The sequence below is a fragment of the Octopus sinensis genome, linkage group LG23 (genome assembly GCF_006345805.1).
Source record: "Octopus sinensis linkage group LG23, ASM634580v1, whole genome shotgun sequence".
In the NCBI taxonomy this organism is placed as follows: domain Eukaryota; kingdom Metazoa; phylum Mollusca; class Cephalopoda; order Octopoda; family Octopodidae; genus Octopus; species Octopus sinensis.
The window spans coordinates 32,823,508-32,836,365 of NC_043019.1; the positions used below are offsets into that span (position 1 = coordinate 32,823,508).

A 12,858-nucleotide genomic window follows, 5' to 3' on the forward strand; every position below is an offset into this window, starting at 1 on the left:
GTTCTCAACCATTTTTTTTTTTTAATTGTGAACCCCTTTGGTTCCTATTTTACTTGGGTGGATCCCTATAGTCATTCAATGTTTAACAAATCGTATTATCATCATCGTTTAACGTCCGTTTTCCGTGCTAGCACGGGTTGGACGGTTCGACTGGGGTCTGAGAAGCCAGGAGGCTGCACCAGGCTCCAGTCTGATCTGGCAGTGTTTCTACAGCTGGATGCTCTTCCTAACGCCAACCACTCCGTGAGTGTAGTGGGTGCTTTTTATGTGCCACCAGCACAGATGCCAGGGGAGGCTGGCAGCGGCCACGATCGGTTGGTGCTTTTTACGTGCCGCCGGCACAGAAGCCAGTCAAGGCGGCGCTGGCACCGGCCACGTTCGGATGGTGCTTTTTACGTGCCACCGGCACAGGTATCACAACTACAGTTTCCATTTAATATTTATTTTGATGTCGATGTACTTGACTCAATAGGTCTACTCAAGCATGGCAGGTCACCATACGATCCAAGGTAAGCACAGCAGGTCGTACTGCAATCCAAGGTACTTCGGATGGGCTGGGGCTATGCGAAACTGGTGCAGGAAGCAGCCATGAACTCACATTATTTGTCGGGTCTTTGCAGTTATTTTTATAATCAAATATATTTTTATGAAGTGTATAAAAATTGCTTAATTATTTTGTGTGTTGTGCAGGTATAATCAATTTATTGCACACAAACTTTACTGGTCTAAGCACAATTTATTCATGACCCCTGAAAAATTACTGTGGACCCCCCCCCCCCCCAGTTTACTATATTGCATCTGTGGACCGCAGAAATTTTATATGGACCCCGGTTCAGAACCCCTGGTTTACTATATTGTATCTGTGGACCGCAGAAATTTTATATGGACCCCGGTTGGAGAACCCCTGGTTTACTATATAGTATCTGTGGACCGCAGAAATTTTATATGGACCCCGGTTGGAGAACCCCTGGTTTACTATATTGTATCTGTGGACTGCAGAAATTTTATATGGACTCCGGTTGGAGAACCCCTGGTTTACTATATTGTATCTGTGGACCGCAGAAATTTTATATGGACTCCGGTTGGAGAACTCCTGGTTTACTATATTGTATCTGTGGACTGCAGAAATTTTATATGGACCCCGGTTGGAGAACCCCTGGTTTACTATATTGTATCTGTGGACCGCAGAAATTTTATATGGACTCCGGTTGGAGAACCCCTGGTTTACTATATTGTATCTGTGGACCGCAGAAATTTTATATGGACCCCGGTTGGAGAACCCCTGGTTTACTATATTGTATTTGTGGACCGCAGAAATTTTATATGGACCCCGGTTGGAGAACCCCTGGTTTACTATATTGTATCTGTGGACCGCAGAAATTTTATATGGACTCCGGTTGGAGAACCCCTGGTTTACTATATTGTATCTGTGGACCGCAGAAATTTTATATGGACCCCGGTTGGAGAACCCCTGGTTTAAATCAACAGCAATTGCAATAAAGGATTATTTCTGCCCATTTCAGGTGGCGACCAAATACCAAACAGTTGTCATGATGAATGCTTTCCCACCAGAATTCCTCATTCCCTTGTTGAAGATGTCGCAGGTGGAGGAGCCTGCTTTGCGTCTCATTGTGCAAGACATCCTCCACACCCTCATTGATCGCCATGGAAACACTCAGAAGCTGAAGAACGTCTGGTCAGTATCCTTCTTTCTTGTCTATCGACCTTTATTCATTCCTTCCTTCAACACTACTGCCTCTTCTGCTGGCACTACTATCACTACAACAGCTGCAGCTACTGCTACTACTACCACTACTACCACTACTGTTGCTGCTGCTGCTACTGCGAATATAATCCCATACACCGCCACTATGATTAATATTATTACCAACGCTGCTGTCATCAACTCCATAGAGTTTATTGGGTGCGTTTAACATGGCACCAGCACAAGTGCCCCTTGTGTGGTACCGGCATGGGCGCCCCTTGCTGTCATCACTATTACTACAACTGCTGCCAAACACTGCAAATCTCCCGGTTTGGTTTGAGTACAGGCAGTTTCATATCGCCTTTAGAAATAGCAGTTAAATCTCCCTCAGATCATGGTGACATGGTGACCCCCTTCGGTCAGACACTGACCATGGGTTTGCATCTAGAGAGTTACCCTCCGAGGCACAAGTCTGGGCAAGGTTGTTTTTTATGGAAGACCAGCAGTCGCCCATGCATACCGGCCCCCCCTCTCCACGCCACCAGTGTTGTCCAAGGTAAAGGCAAAGGGGCCGATACAGCTTGGCACCTGTGATGTCACAACTCATTTCTACAGCTGAGTGAACTGGAGCAACGTGAAATAAAGTGTCTTGCTCAAGAACACAACACGCAGCCCGGTCCAGGATTCGAGCTCACAACCTCACGATCGTAAGCTCGACGCTCTAACCACTGTTGTTCATGTTTTCTCAACTCTTTCACATCGACCATCACGATCCCACACAGCATTTGGGGAGTTGAGCAGGGAGGGCAACATCCTATGGCTGTACACCTCTCGTCTATGAAGGTTTATGTGGCTGTATGGTCAACCAGTGTATATCAGTATTAGGGGGGACCCTAGGAAAGCATCACTAATGAGTTCATGCTAGCCTTTGCAGCATCATCCAACAAAAGAGCTTTGTGTGTGTCTCTCTCTCTCTCCCTCTTTCTCTCTCTCCCTCCCTCTTTCTCTCTCTCCCTCCCTCTTTCTCTCTCCCTCTTTCTTTCTCCCTCCTCTCTCTCTCTCCCTCCCTCTTTTCCTCCTTCTCTCTCTCCCCTCCCTTTTCCTCTCTCCCCTCCCTTTTCCTCTCTCCCCTCCCTTTTCCTCTCTCCCCTCCCTTTTCCTCTCTCCCCTCCCTTTTCCTCTCTCTCTCCCTCTTTCTCTCTCCCTCTTTCTCTCTCTCCCTCTTTCTCTCTCTCCCTCCCCCTTTCTCTCCCTCCCCCTTTCTCTCTCTCCCTCTTTCTCTCTCTCCCTCTTTCTCTCCCTCTTTCTCTCTCCCTCCTCTCTCTCCCCCTCTCTTTTTCTCTCTCTCTAGTGACATCCGTGATTACAAGAAGACTTGTCTTCATTTGGTGAGATGCTTTTACCAAGGGATATGTCATCATCACCATCATCATCATCTAGACATAAGCATGGCTGCATGAAAAGAGGCTTGCTTCCCAGCCACACGGTTCTAGGTTCAATCTCATTGTACGGCACTTAGGGCGAGTGTCTTTTGCTCTAGCCTCAGGTTGACCAGAACCTTGTGAGTGGATTTGGTAGATGGCAACTGAAAGGAGCCCACCATACATATCTGTGTGTGTGTGTGTGCGTGCGTGCGTATGCACCCCCACCCCCACCCTGTACCACTTCATAACCAGTGCTGGTGTGTTTGTGCTCCTGTGACTTAGCAGTTCAGCTAAAGAAACTGCTAGAATAAGTACCTGGTTTAACACAAAATGATAAGTACTGGGGTTAATTCATTCAACGAAAATTTCCTCAGAGCAATTCCCCAGCATGGCCGGAGTGTAATGACTGAAGCAAGTAAAAGATATAAAATAGATAAATAGATTTAATGTCTGTTTTCCATGCTGGCATGGGTTGGATGGTTTGACCAAAGCTGCTAAATCCAAGGGTTGGCACCAGGCTTCATTGTCCCTTCTGGCGTGGTTTCAATGGCTGGATGCCCTTCTTAATGCCAACCACTCCATGGGGTTTATTGGGTGCGTTTAACATGGCACCAGCACAAGTGCCCCTTGTGTGGTAACGGCACGGGCGCCCCCTGCGTGGCACCGGCACAAGTGTCCCCCTGTGTGGTACCGGCACGGGCGCCACCTGCATGGCACCAGCACAGGCGCTCCATGGGTGCTCCTAGTGTGGAACCACCACGGGCGCTCCCAGTGTGGAACTCCTAGTGTGGCACTGGCACTGGTATCAACTCTGCCATTGAAGATGGGTCTATGTTGACATAAGTGGCATCCAGCCATGCCACCTGGTGTTTTTGGTGAGTTTCCAAGCAGTGTGTCCATACAACAGCATCGATTCCATTATAGCATGCAAGAAGCTTTTCTTAAGGTCACCAATAAGCAATGACATCTAGATGACACTGAAGCCATCAAGAACAGCTCATGCTTCTTTCAAGACAAATTCTTTCCATTGTTTTAAGTGAATGTCTTGCTTAACCTTTCAGCTTGACCCAGATTTCTCAGTCAGGTGTAATGCTTTTTTATTCACACTGACATGAATTAGTCATGCAATACTTTGTAGCTTTGAGATTTCAATGGTATGCTTGCTTGTTTTTAGAATAATATTGTAGGGTAAGTGTGAGAGATCTGGCTTGTTTGAAGATAAAGCAGGTTGATTATTTTGACTGGATTTGGCCAGTTTAAATGCTTAACCCTTTTGTTACTAACCCGGCCAAAACCGGCTCTGGCTCTGTGGTAAAATGTCTTGTTTTCATAAGTTCTGAATTAAAATCTTCCACCAAACCTTAGTCACAATTTCTGTTCCTAACACTAGCTGAATGATAACTAAGTTATTTTACTAAATTCTTTGTTATATTTTAAAATAATTGAAAGAAACACAGAACATCTCAAAATAAATACGGTAACGAAAGGGTTAAAGGTTAAATATACAAGATTCAAGCCATTGTTTTTCATCAAAGAAATTTCTTTCTAAAATAATGTTTTTTTTATATTTTTTGATATTTCATTTGTTCAGCATGTTGAAGGACCTCTCTGAGCTGACCATTGAAACCACCCCACGTCAAGATATCATGTTTATGAAGAAGGTAAGTGTGACGGAGGAGATTGTGAATTTTAAAATAGAACTCCTTCCTGACTTGCATAGACTCACAGGGTCAGTTACCCAGGTTCTGTGGTGTATATACTCCCCGCTGGATGGGATGCTGGTCTGTTACAAGATTACTCATTTTTGCCACCTGAGTGGACAGGAATGACAAAATGAAGTGTTTTGCTGAAGCACACAATGCTTTGCCCAGTTCAGGAATTGAAACCACAATCTTATGATCACAAGTCCAGCACCTTAACCACTTAGCCATGTGATTCCAGAAAAGATAAAACTCATTCTCAAGTCTTATAAAGTCATTAGGCTGGTTCCTTTGGTGTATGTATTCCCCAATAGATAGGAACTTAGTCTGTCGCAGGAATACATGCCTTTGCCTGCTTAGTGGACTGGTGTAATGTGGAATGAAGTGTTCTTCTCAAGAACAATGCATTGCCCAGTCCAAGAATTGAAACCACAATCTTACGATCCTGAGTTCAACACTTTCACCACTAAGCCATGTGCTTCCAATACAATTATGAAGTTTACTTATATTGAATGTGTGTGTGTTGGAAAGAGGAGAGAAAGAGAGAGAGGGGTTATCGTCTATTCACTCAGCTCTATATAATACTCTTAGTGTTATAAATATTTATACTCAAAATGAGTGTGTGTGCATGAGAAACTATCATGTTTACTCTCTCTCAGCCCTCTATAACTTCCTTAGTGTTTTCACCATTTACAGTGCATGTGTTCAACCCATGTCCAATGCCTGTGTCCAACCCATGCCGGCAAGGAAAGCACATTAACAGATGCTGATTATGTGTGAATGAGAGAGAGAGAGTCTGTGTCCTTCATATGCCATCAGTTCCATATAGCAATTCTCTCTGTTTTATAATTCCAGAATGGCAACCATTTTTATCATCACCTCTATGAAAATATTGAAATGAACTCAAACCATGTGGAGAACTTTGAGGCCCTTTACTGCACCATGGCTCTGATACTAGTTGAGCTTGGTAGTAGTGATTTACTGGTTGACCTCTGCAGACTTGCTCTTGACATACAGGTAAATAGACTTCTAAGTATTGTTCTTGTTTAACTCCAGGTGATAAGTACGAGTTAAGCGTTGGAGATTGATGCAATCGACTCTACCCATCTCTGCCCAAATTCCAGATATTGTGTCTGTAGTAGAAAAGATTATTATTATTATTATTATTATTATTATTATTATTATCATTATTATTATCATTATTATTATTATTATTATTATTATTATTATCATTATTATTATTATTATCATTCAGTAGTTTTATTTTTATAACGTGCTTTCACTTCACTACCGAGCGCAGCTCTGTGTGCCTTGGGTATGTGCTGTGATTTGTTGTGATGCTCTGATGGTTATTGTATGGAAAGTGTTCTGCGTAGGATGTGTGCAGTGCCTAGTAGTGCAATTTTCTATATGTTATATGTGTTTGTAAGTCCTGGTGTTTTTGTTATGTATTTGTCTGAATATTTTTTTATCATGCCTAATGCACCTACTATGATAGGAATTGTTTCTGTTTTCAGGTTCCACATTCTAGTTACCTCTATTTCCAGGTCTTTGTATTTTGAGAGTTTCTCCATTTCTTTTAGAGACACGTTGTCATCTGCCGGTATTGATACATCAATTAGAAAGCATTTTTTTTCTTCATGATCTCTGACAACTATATCTGGTCTGTTGGCCTTAATTTCTCTATCTGTGTGTATCGGCATATCCCAGAGTATGGTTGCTTTCTCGTTTTCTGTGACCTTTTCTGGTGTGTGCCTATACCATCTTTTTTCTGTTGTTATTCCATAATGTTGGCATAGCTTCCAATGTATGTAGGTTCCAACTCTGTCATGTCTGTGAATATATTCCTTCTTAGCCAGGACTGGGCAGCTAGAGATAATATGATTTATTGTTTCTTGTCCATATTATTATTATTATTATCATTATTATTATTATTATTATTATTATCATTATTATTATTATTATTATCATTATCATTATTATTATTATTATTATTATTATTATCATTATTATTATTATTATTATTATTATTAATATTAAAGGCAAGCTGGAAGAATCATTTGCACATCAAGCAAAATGCCTAAGCAGCATTTGTCCATCTTTATGTTCTGAGTTTCAAATTCATCATCATCATCGTTTAACGTCCGTTTTCCATGCTAGCATGGGTTGGACAGTTCGACCGGGGTTTAGGAAGCCAGAAGGGTGCACCAGGCTCCAGTCTGATATATATATATATATATAATATTAATTAGAGACAAAACCACTATTTTGCAAATTAAACAAAGAAAGACTTAATCCAATACATAAAAATTTAATATAAATTAAATAAAATTAAATTCGCCACTACAATTGTTTCGTGTCTCTTCTAAGGACATTCATCAGGTGGATTTCAGATCTAAAAATAATCAATATTTTTAAGATATAAATTTAAAATGACTAAAACTATAAATAATATAAATTTATCAATGAAAAAATATATATATATAATCTATATATAATCAAGAACTAAAATAACCTCTATAAACAATTGAATATAAAGAAACCTAGTATTTAAGTTCTCATATTTAAAGATGAAGAATCTAATTTCAAAAAACAAAAATAAAAATAAAATATATATACACACATGCTCATACACTAACTCACACATCCATATATATATCTCTATAGATGCACATAAACATCTAGGCAACGATAAATAAATAAAGTAGCCGTATACTACTACACATTACTTATTCATACTCCCACACACACACATACAACCCTCATTCATAAATACACTCACTCTGCATGACAACCACACATCCAGCAGCCGCAAATACTCAACCACAACAACAGAAACATTTCATTCTTAGCAAGAAACTACCAAATACCATATACCACATGTATACAACAACCATACATAAATACTTAAAACAAACACACACACACACACACATATTCCAAATACCACATGCATGCAACAAACATACACAAATACGCAAACAAACTCACACACACACACACACATATTCCAAATACCACATGCATGCAACAAACATACACAAATACGCAAACAAACTCACACACACACACACACATTCACACATACATAAACACTCAAAAGAAAACAACATTTCTACACATAAACAATGCACACCCACACACACACACTCACAATCACTCACACACAACCGCACTCCCACCTCCACTCCAACACAGAGGAGTAACAAATTCAGCAGATACATACACTCAGCCACACATACAGTAACATTCCCTACTCGGCAATATACTATTAAAAACCCCAAACCACTCTAAAACAAATTTATGAATATGAATAATAACTTATATAGAATTATTCTATTATTAAACATAACCTAAACCATTTAAAAACGAACCTATCTATTTATCAAAGTATGTCTAAATTATTTAATAACTAATAACAAAGAAAAATACGATAAATAGATACTACATAAACAACAAGATTAACATAAGGAGAATATATTATTCAAAGCTTATACATATAAAATTACATTAGGAGATATTAAAAAAATACGTACCTTCTATTCAATTTTAAGTTATGAAGTGAATTTAAAAGTGAAGTTGTAAGGTACCGCACGAATGGAAATATATATGAAAGAAGGCTCAAAAATGCAATTCCAAAATATGTTTATTCAAATGACCGGCTTCACCCTCAGATGTATTTATCACAGGTCAATCCAAGTAGTAACCTTGATCTCTCTCTTTCACATACACACCCACACACACACACCAGCAACATTACTCTCTCTGTCTATTCACGCACATTAACTAAAGCAATTCACATACACACCACACATTGTCTTGCATACCCCATCAAACACACGCACACACACGCACATTAATTCTTCCGCTTCACGTCCACTACAATTGCACTCTCTCTGTCTCTTTCACTTTCATGCCTACTTCAAAAGGTCCATTTTCCCCCCAACCCCATAATAAAAAAATAATAACTTTTTACGGAAACCGATGATCATTTGCAAAAATGTAAATAGACACATCTGGTTTATAAGTGGATTGTAAGTGATAGTCATGTGTTCCCATAGCGAAAGATCGTCCAATGTTTTAACAATTAGACAAAGGTCCACAAGAATAGCTCTCAGAAACAGACTATGTACAAATTTGTTCTTCACAACTCGTGAAGCTGTTTTATGACATGGAGGTGGAGTCAGGAAATTTTCATACAACTGGAGGCTCCAATTGGAACAGGGAACCCGAAATGATAAGGTTGAGAAACGCTGTTATAGATTATGCCTAACCAAAAACGATCACAGCCACATCATCCAAACAGACCAGGTGAAACTGGGCTTAGCTGCTAGTATATATATATATATATATATTATATATATATATATAGAGGGAGAGTTTATGAAAAAAAACAAAAGATGAAGACAGGTGGTGTACAAAACAAACAGATGTATTAGTATAACGCTCAGGAATAGAAAAAAGTCTTTTACGTTTCGAGCCTACGCTCTTCTACAGAAAGGGACACAGAAAAAACAAGGAGAGAAAAAAATGTGTGTAGTGGCTAATGATCTATCATGGTGTGTATATACATACATACACAGCAAGAAATAAGTTTTGTCTCCTTTTATGGAAACAAAAGGATTGATAGGACTGCAAAATAGAAGTGCTCAAATGTAATTGAAACAGAGACGAAGAAACATTGATCATAGAACAAGCATCAAATTTGAGTCAACAACTTTATATATGTATATTTTCTGTGTTTAAGAACCATGGTAATGTTTATAAATGATCAAATGTTTGGAGGTATGGTGTTATATATAAAGTTGTTGACTTGAATTTGATGTTGTTTTGTGATCAATGTTTATATATATAGATTTATTTAAAGCAGCAGAAAATTCAACAAAACCTGTTACACGTAGTTGAATTTTCTGCTGCTTTAAATAAAGCATATTACTCTACCACTGGTATTTGAGTACTCTTTTTTCCACCTTGTTTCACATTTATGTGTTTACTCCGGTATTTATAGATTTATATATATATGTGAGGGTGTGTGTGTATGTGTGTGTGTGTATATGTGTGTGTATATGTATGTGTGTGTGTGTATATATGTATGAGTGTATGTATGTATGTGTGTGTGTGTATGTATGTATGTGTGTGTGTATATGTATGTGTGTGTGTATGTATATGTATGTGTGTGTATATATATACATATATGCATGTATATATGTGATATAATAGTTTCACTATTAATAGTTTCAGTATTAATAATAAAAGTATTAAACTGAAAGTTTCTCACATTACAATTGAGATGTTATTGTTTCACTTTTTACACATAATACTGAAAGATAAGAGATAAGAAATGTAAGAGGTAAGAAAATGCTCCAGGCTTGCATTAAGCAAGAAGCTGAAAATTTTTGGGACCCATGACACTGCATGGACCCTATGTAAGGCATGTGTAAAATTTGAATGAAATCGGTTGGGTTGTTCTTGAGTTTTGATGATGCACACACACACACACACACATAAAGACAGACATTCTCAATTTTTTTTCTATAGAAAGTGATAAGCTGGCAGGCGCAGGAGTGGCTGTGTGGTAGGTAGCTTGTCTACCAACCACATGGTTCCGGGTTCAGTCCCACTGCGTGGCATCTTGGGCAAGTGTCTTCTACTATAGCCTCGGGCCGACCAAAGCCTTGTGAGTGGATTTGGTAGACGGAAACTGAAAGAAGCCCGTCGTATATATGTATATATATATGTATATGTGTGTTTGTATATCTGTGTTTGTTCCCTAGCATTGCTTGACAACCGATGCTGGTGTGTTTATGTCCCCGTTACTTAGCGGTTCGGCAAAAGAGACCGATATAATAAGTACTGGGCTTACAAAAGAATAAGTCCCGGGGTCGAGTTGCTCGATTAAAGGCGGTGCTCCAGCATGGCCGCAGTCAAATGACTGAAACAAGTAAAAGAGTAAAGAGTAATTGTTAGCAGGCCGGGCGAAATGCTTGGCAGTATTCTGAGTTCAAATTCTGTTGAGGTCAACTCTGCCTGTTGTCCTTTCAGGGTTGATAAATTAAGTACCAGTGAAACTCTGGGGGCAATGTAATTGACTGTTCCCCGCCCCAAAACTTCAGGCCTTGTGCCTTTAGTAGAAAGGACTGTTATTGCTTTTGTAGGTGGCGAACTGGGATAATCGTTAGCATGCTGGGCAAAATGCTTTATAGCATTTCATCTATCTTTATGGTCTGGGTTCAAATTCTGCCGAGGTCGACTTTGCCTTTCATCCTTTTGGTGGGGGTCGATAAATTAAGTACCAATCAAGCACTGGGGGTTGTAATCGACTAACCTGTTCCTCCAAATTTCAGGCCTTGTGCCTATAGTAGAAAGGATTATTATTATTATTATTATTATTGAAATGCATGAAGCTGCCAGAATCGTTAGCTTGCTGGACTGAAATGCTCAACAGTATTTCATCCGTCTTTACGTTTTGAGTTCAAATGCTGCTGAGGTCCATTTTGCCTTTCTTCCTTTCAGGGTCGTTAAAACAAAGATCAGCTGAGTACAGGGGTCTCTCTTTTACTTGTTTCAGTCATTTGACTGTGGCCATGCTGGAGCACCGCCTTTAATCAAGCAACTCGACCCCGGGACTTATTCTTTTGTAAGCCCAGTACTTATTCTATCGGTCTCTTTTGCCGAACCGCTAAGTAACGGGGACATAAACACACCAGCATCGGTTATCAAGTAATGCTAGGGAGACAAACACATACACACAAACATATATATATGTATACATATATACGACAGGCTTCTCTCAGTTTCCGTCTACCAAATCCACTCACAAGGCATTGGTCGGCCCGGGGCTATAGCAGAAGACACTTGCCCAAGATGCCACGCAGTGGGACTGAACCCGGAACCATGTGGTTGGTTAGCAAGCTACTTAGCACACAGCCACTCCTGCGCCTATTATTATTATTATTATTATTGAGTGAGAGAGCAGTTCATGCCATCAAAGTGACACTGGGGTAAAATATACGAAGCCCAATATACCCATCATGACTACCCGTCTGATAAGGGTACACCAGGCACATGCATCACAACAATATGTGTGCGACATGGTGATCTCATATCAAAACAAACAGCACATGACCTTGCAGGCGGGGCCCAGTTAGAATTTTCTTCAGGTCGAGTAACCCATCCCACTCGAAAGGTCCCTGAATAAGGGTTGGTTAAGGATGTTGAATGAAACACCCATGTTTCCAGAGGTGTTCAGTCCCACTGCGTGGCATCTTGGGCAAGTGTCTTCTGCTATAGCCCCGGGCTGACCAATGCCTTGTGAGTGGATTTGGTAGATGGAAACTGAAAGAAGCCTGTCGTGTATATGTATGTATATATGTATATATATGTGTGTATATATGTTTGTGTGTCTGTGTTTGTCCCCCTATCATTGCTTGACAACCGATGCTGGTGGGTTTACGTCCCCGTCACTTAGCGGTTTGGCAAAAGAGACCGATAGATAGAATAAGTACTGGGCTTACAAAGAAGAAGTCCCAGGGTTGATTTGCTCGACTAAACGTGGTGCTCCAGCATGGCCGCAGTCAAATAACTGAAACAAGTAAAAGAGTGAAAGAGAGAGAGAGAGAGTATCACCATCGTCAATTTAGTGTCTACTTCTCCATGCTTTTTTATCAATCTAATTATTTATATATTTAATTATTTATTTCAGCACATGGTATGCACAAACAACCACCTACCAATCACCCACAAGTGTGCCATTCATGGTCTGTTGGCTGCTTACTTAAATCTGCTATGTCATTTGATGTCCATTCCTGCATTCTCAGAACATGTCAACCAGGTAAAGGATAAATTCTTGGTGTTTTTGTTTTCTTTTCTCATGCAGTTTGGCTGCGGGCCAACCTTCACTCATCAGATCTATGGCCAAAATGATTGCTTTTGCCCTTCAGCATTTAAACTGGCCATATCAGGCCAAAATATTCAATTTGCTTTATGCTCAAATTGTCCAGATCTAGTCTCTTACACCAGCCCTACAATA

General features: G+C 40.0%; 1 protein-coding gene across 4 annotated transcripts in view; it reads left to right on the plus strand.

The window, feature by feature from the left end:
* Positions 1-12,858, plus strand: part of LOC115223485 (protein EFR3 homolog A) — a 145,309-nt gene that overhangs the window by 110,009 nt on the left and 22,442 nt on the right. For all 4 annotated transcript variants that reach the window (XM_036512595.1, XM_036512596.1, XM_036512592.1 and 1 more), the window contains 4 exons: positions 1,524-1,696; positions 4,721-4,790; positions 5,685-5,846; positions 12,532-12,660. In XM_036512595.1, coding sequence (XP_036368488.1) covers positions 1,524-1,696; positions 4,721-4,790; positions 5,685-5,846; positions 12,532-12,660 — 534 coding nt within the window. The remainder of the gene's footprint in view (positions 1-1,523; positions 1,697-4,720; positions 4,791-5,684; positions 5,847-12,531; positions 12,661-12,858) is intronic.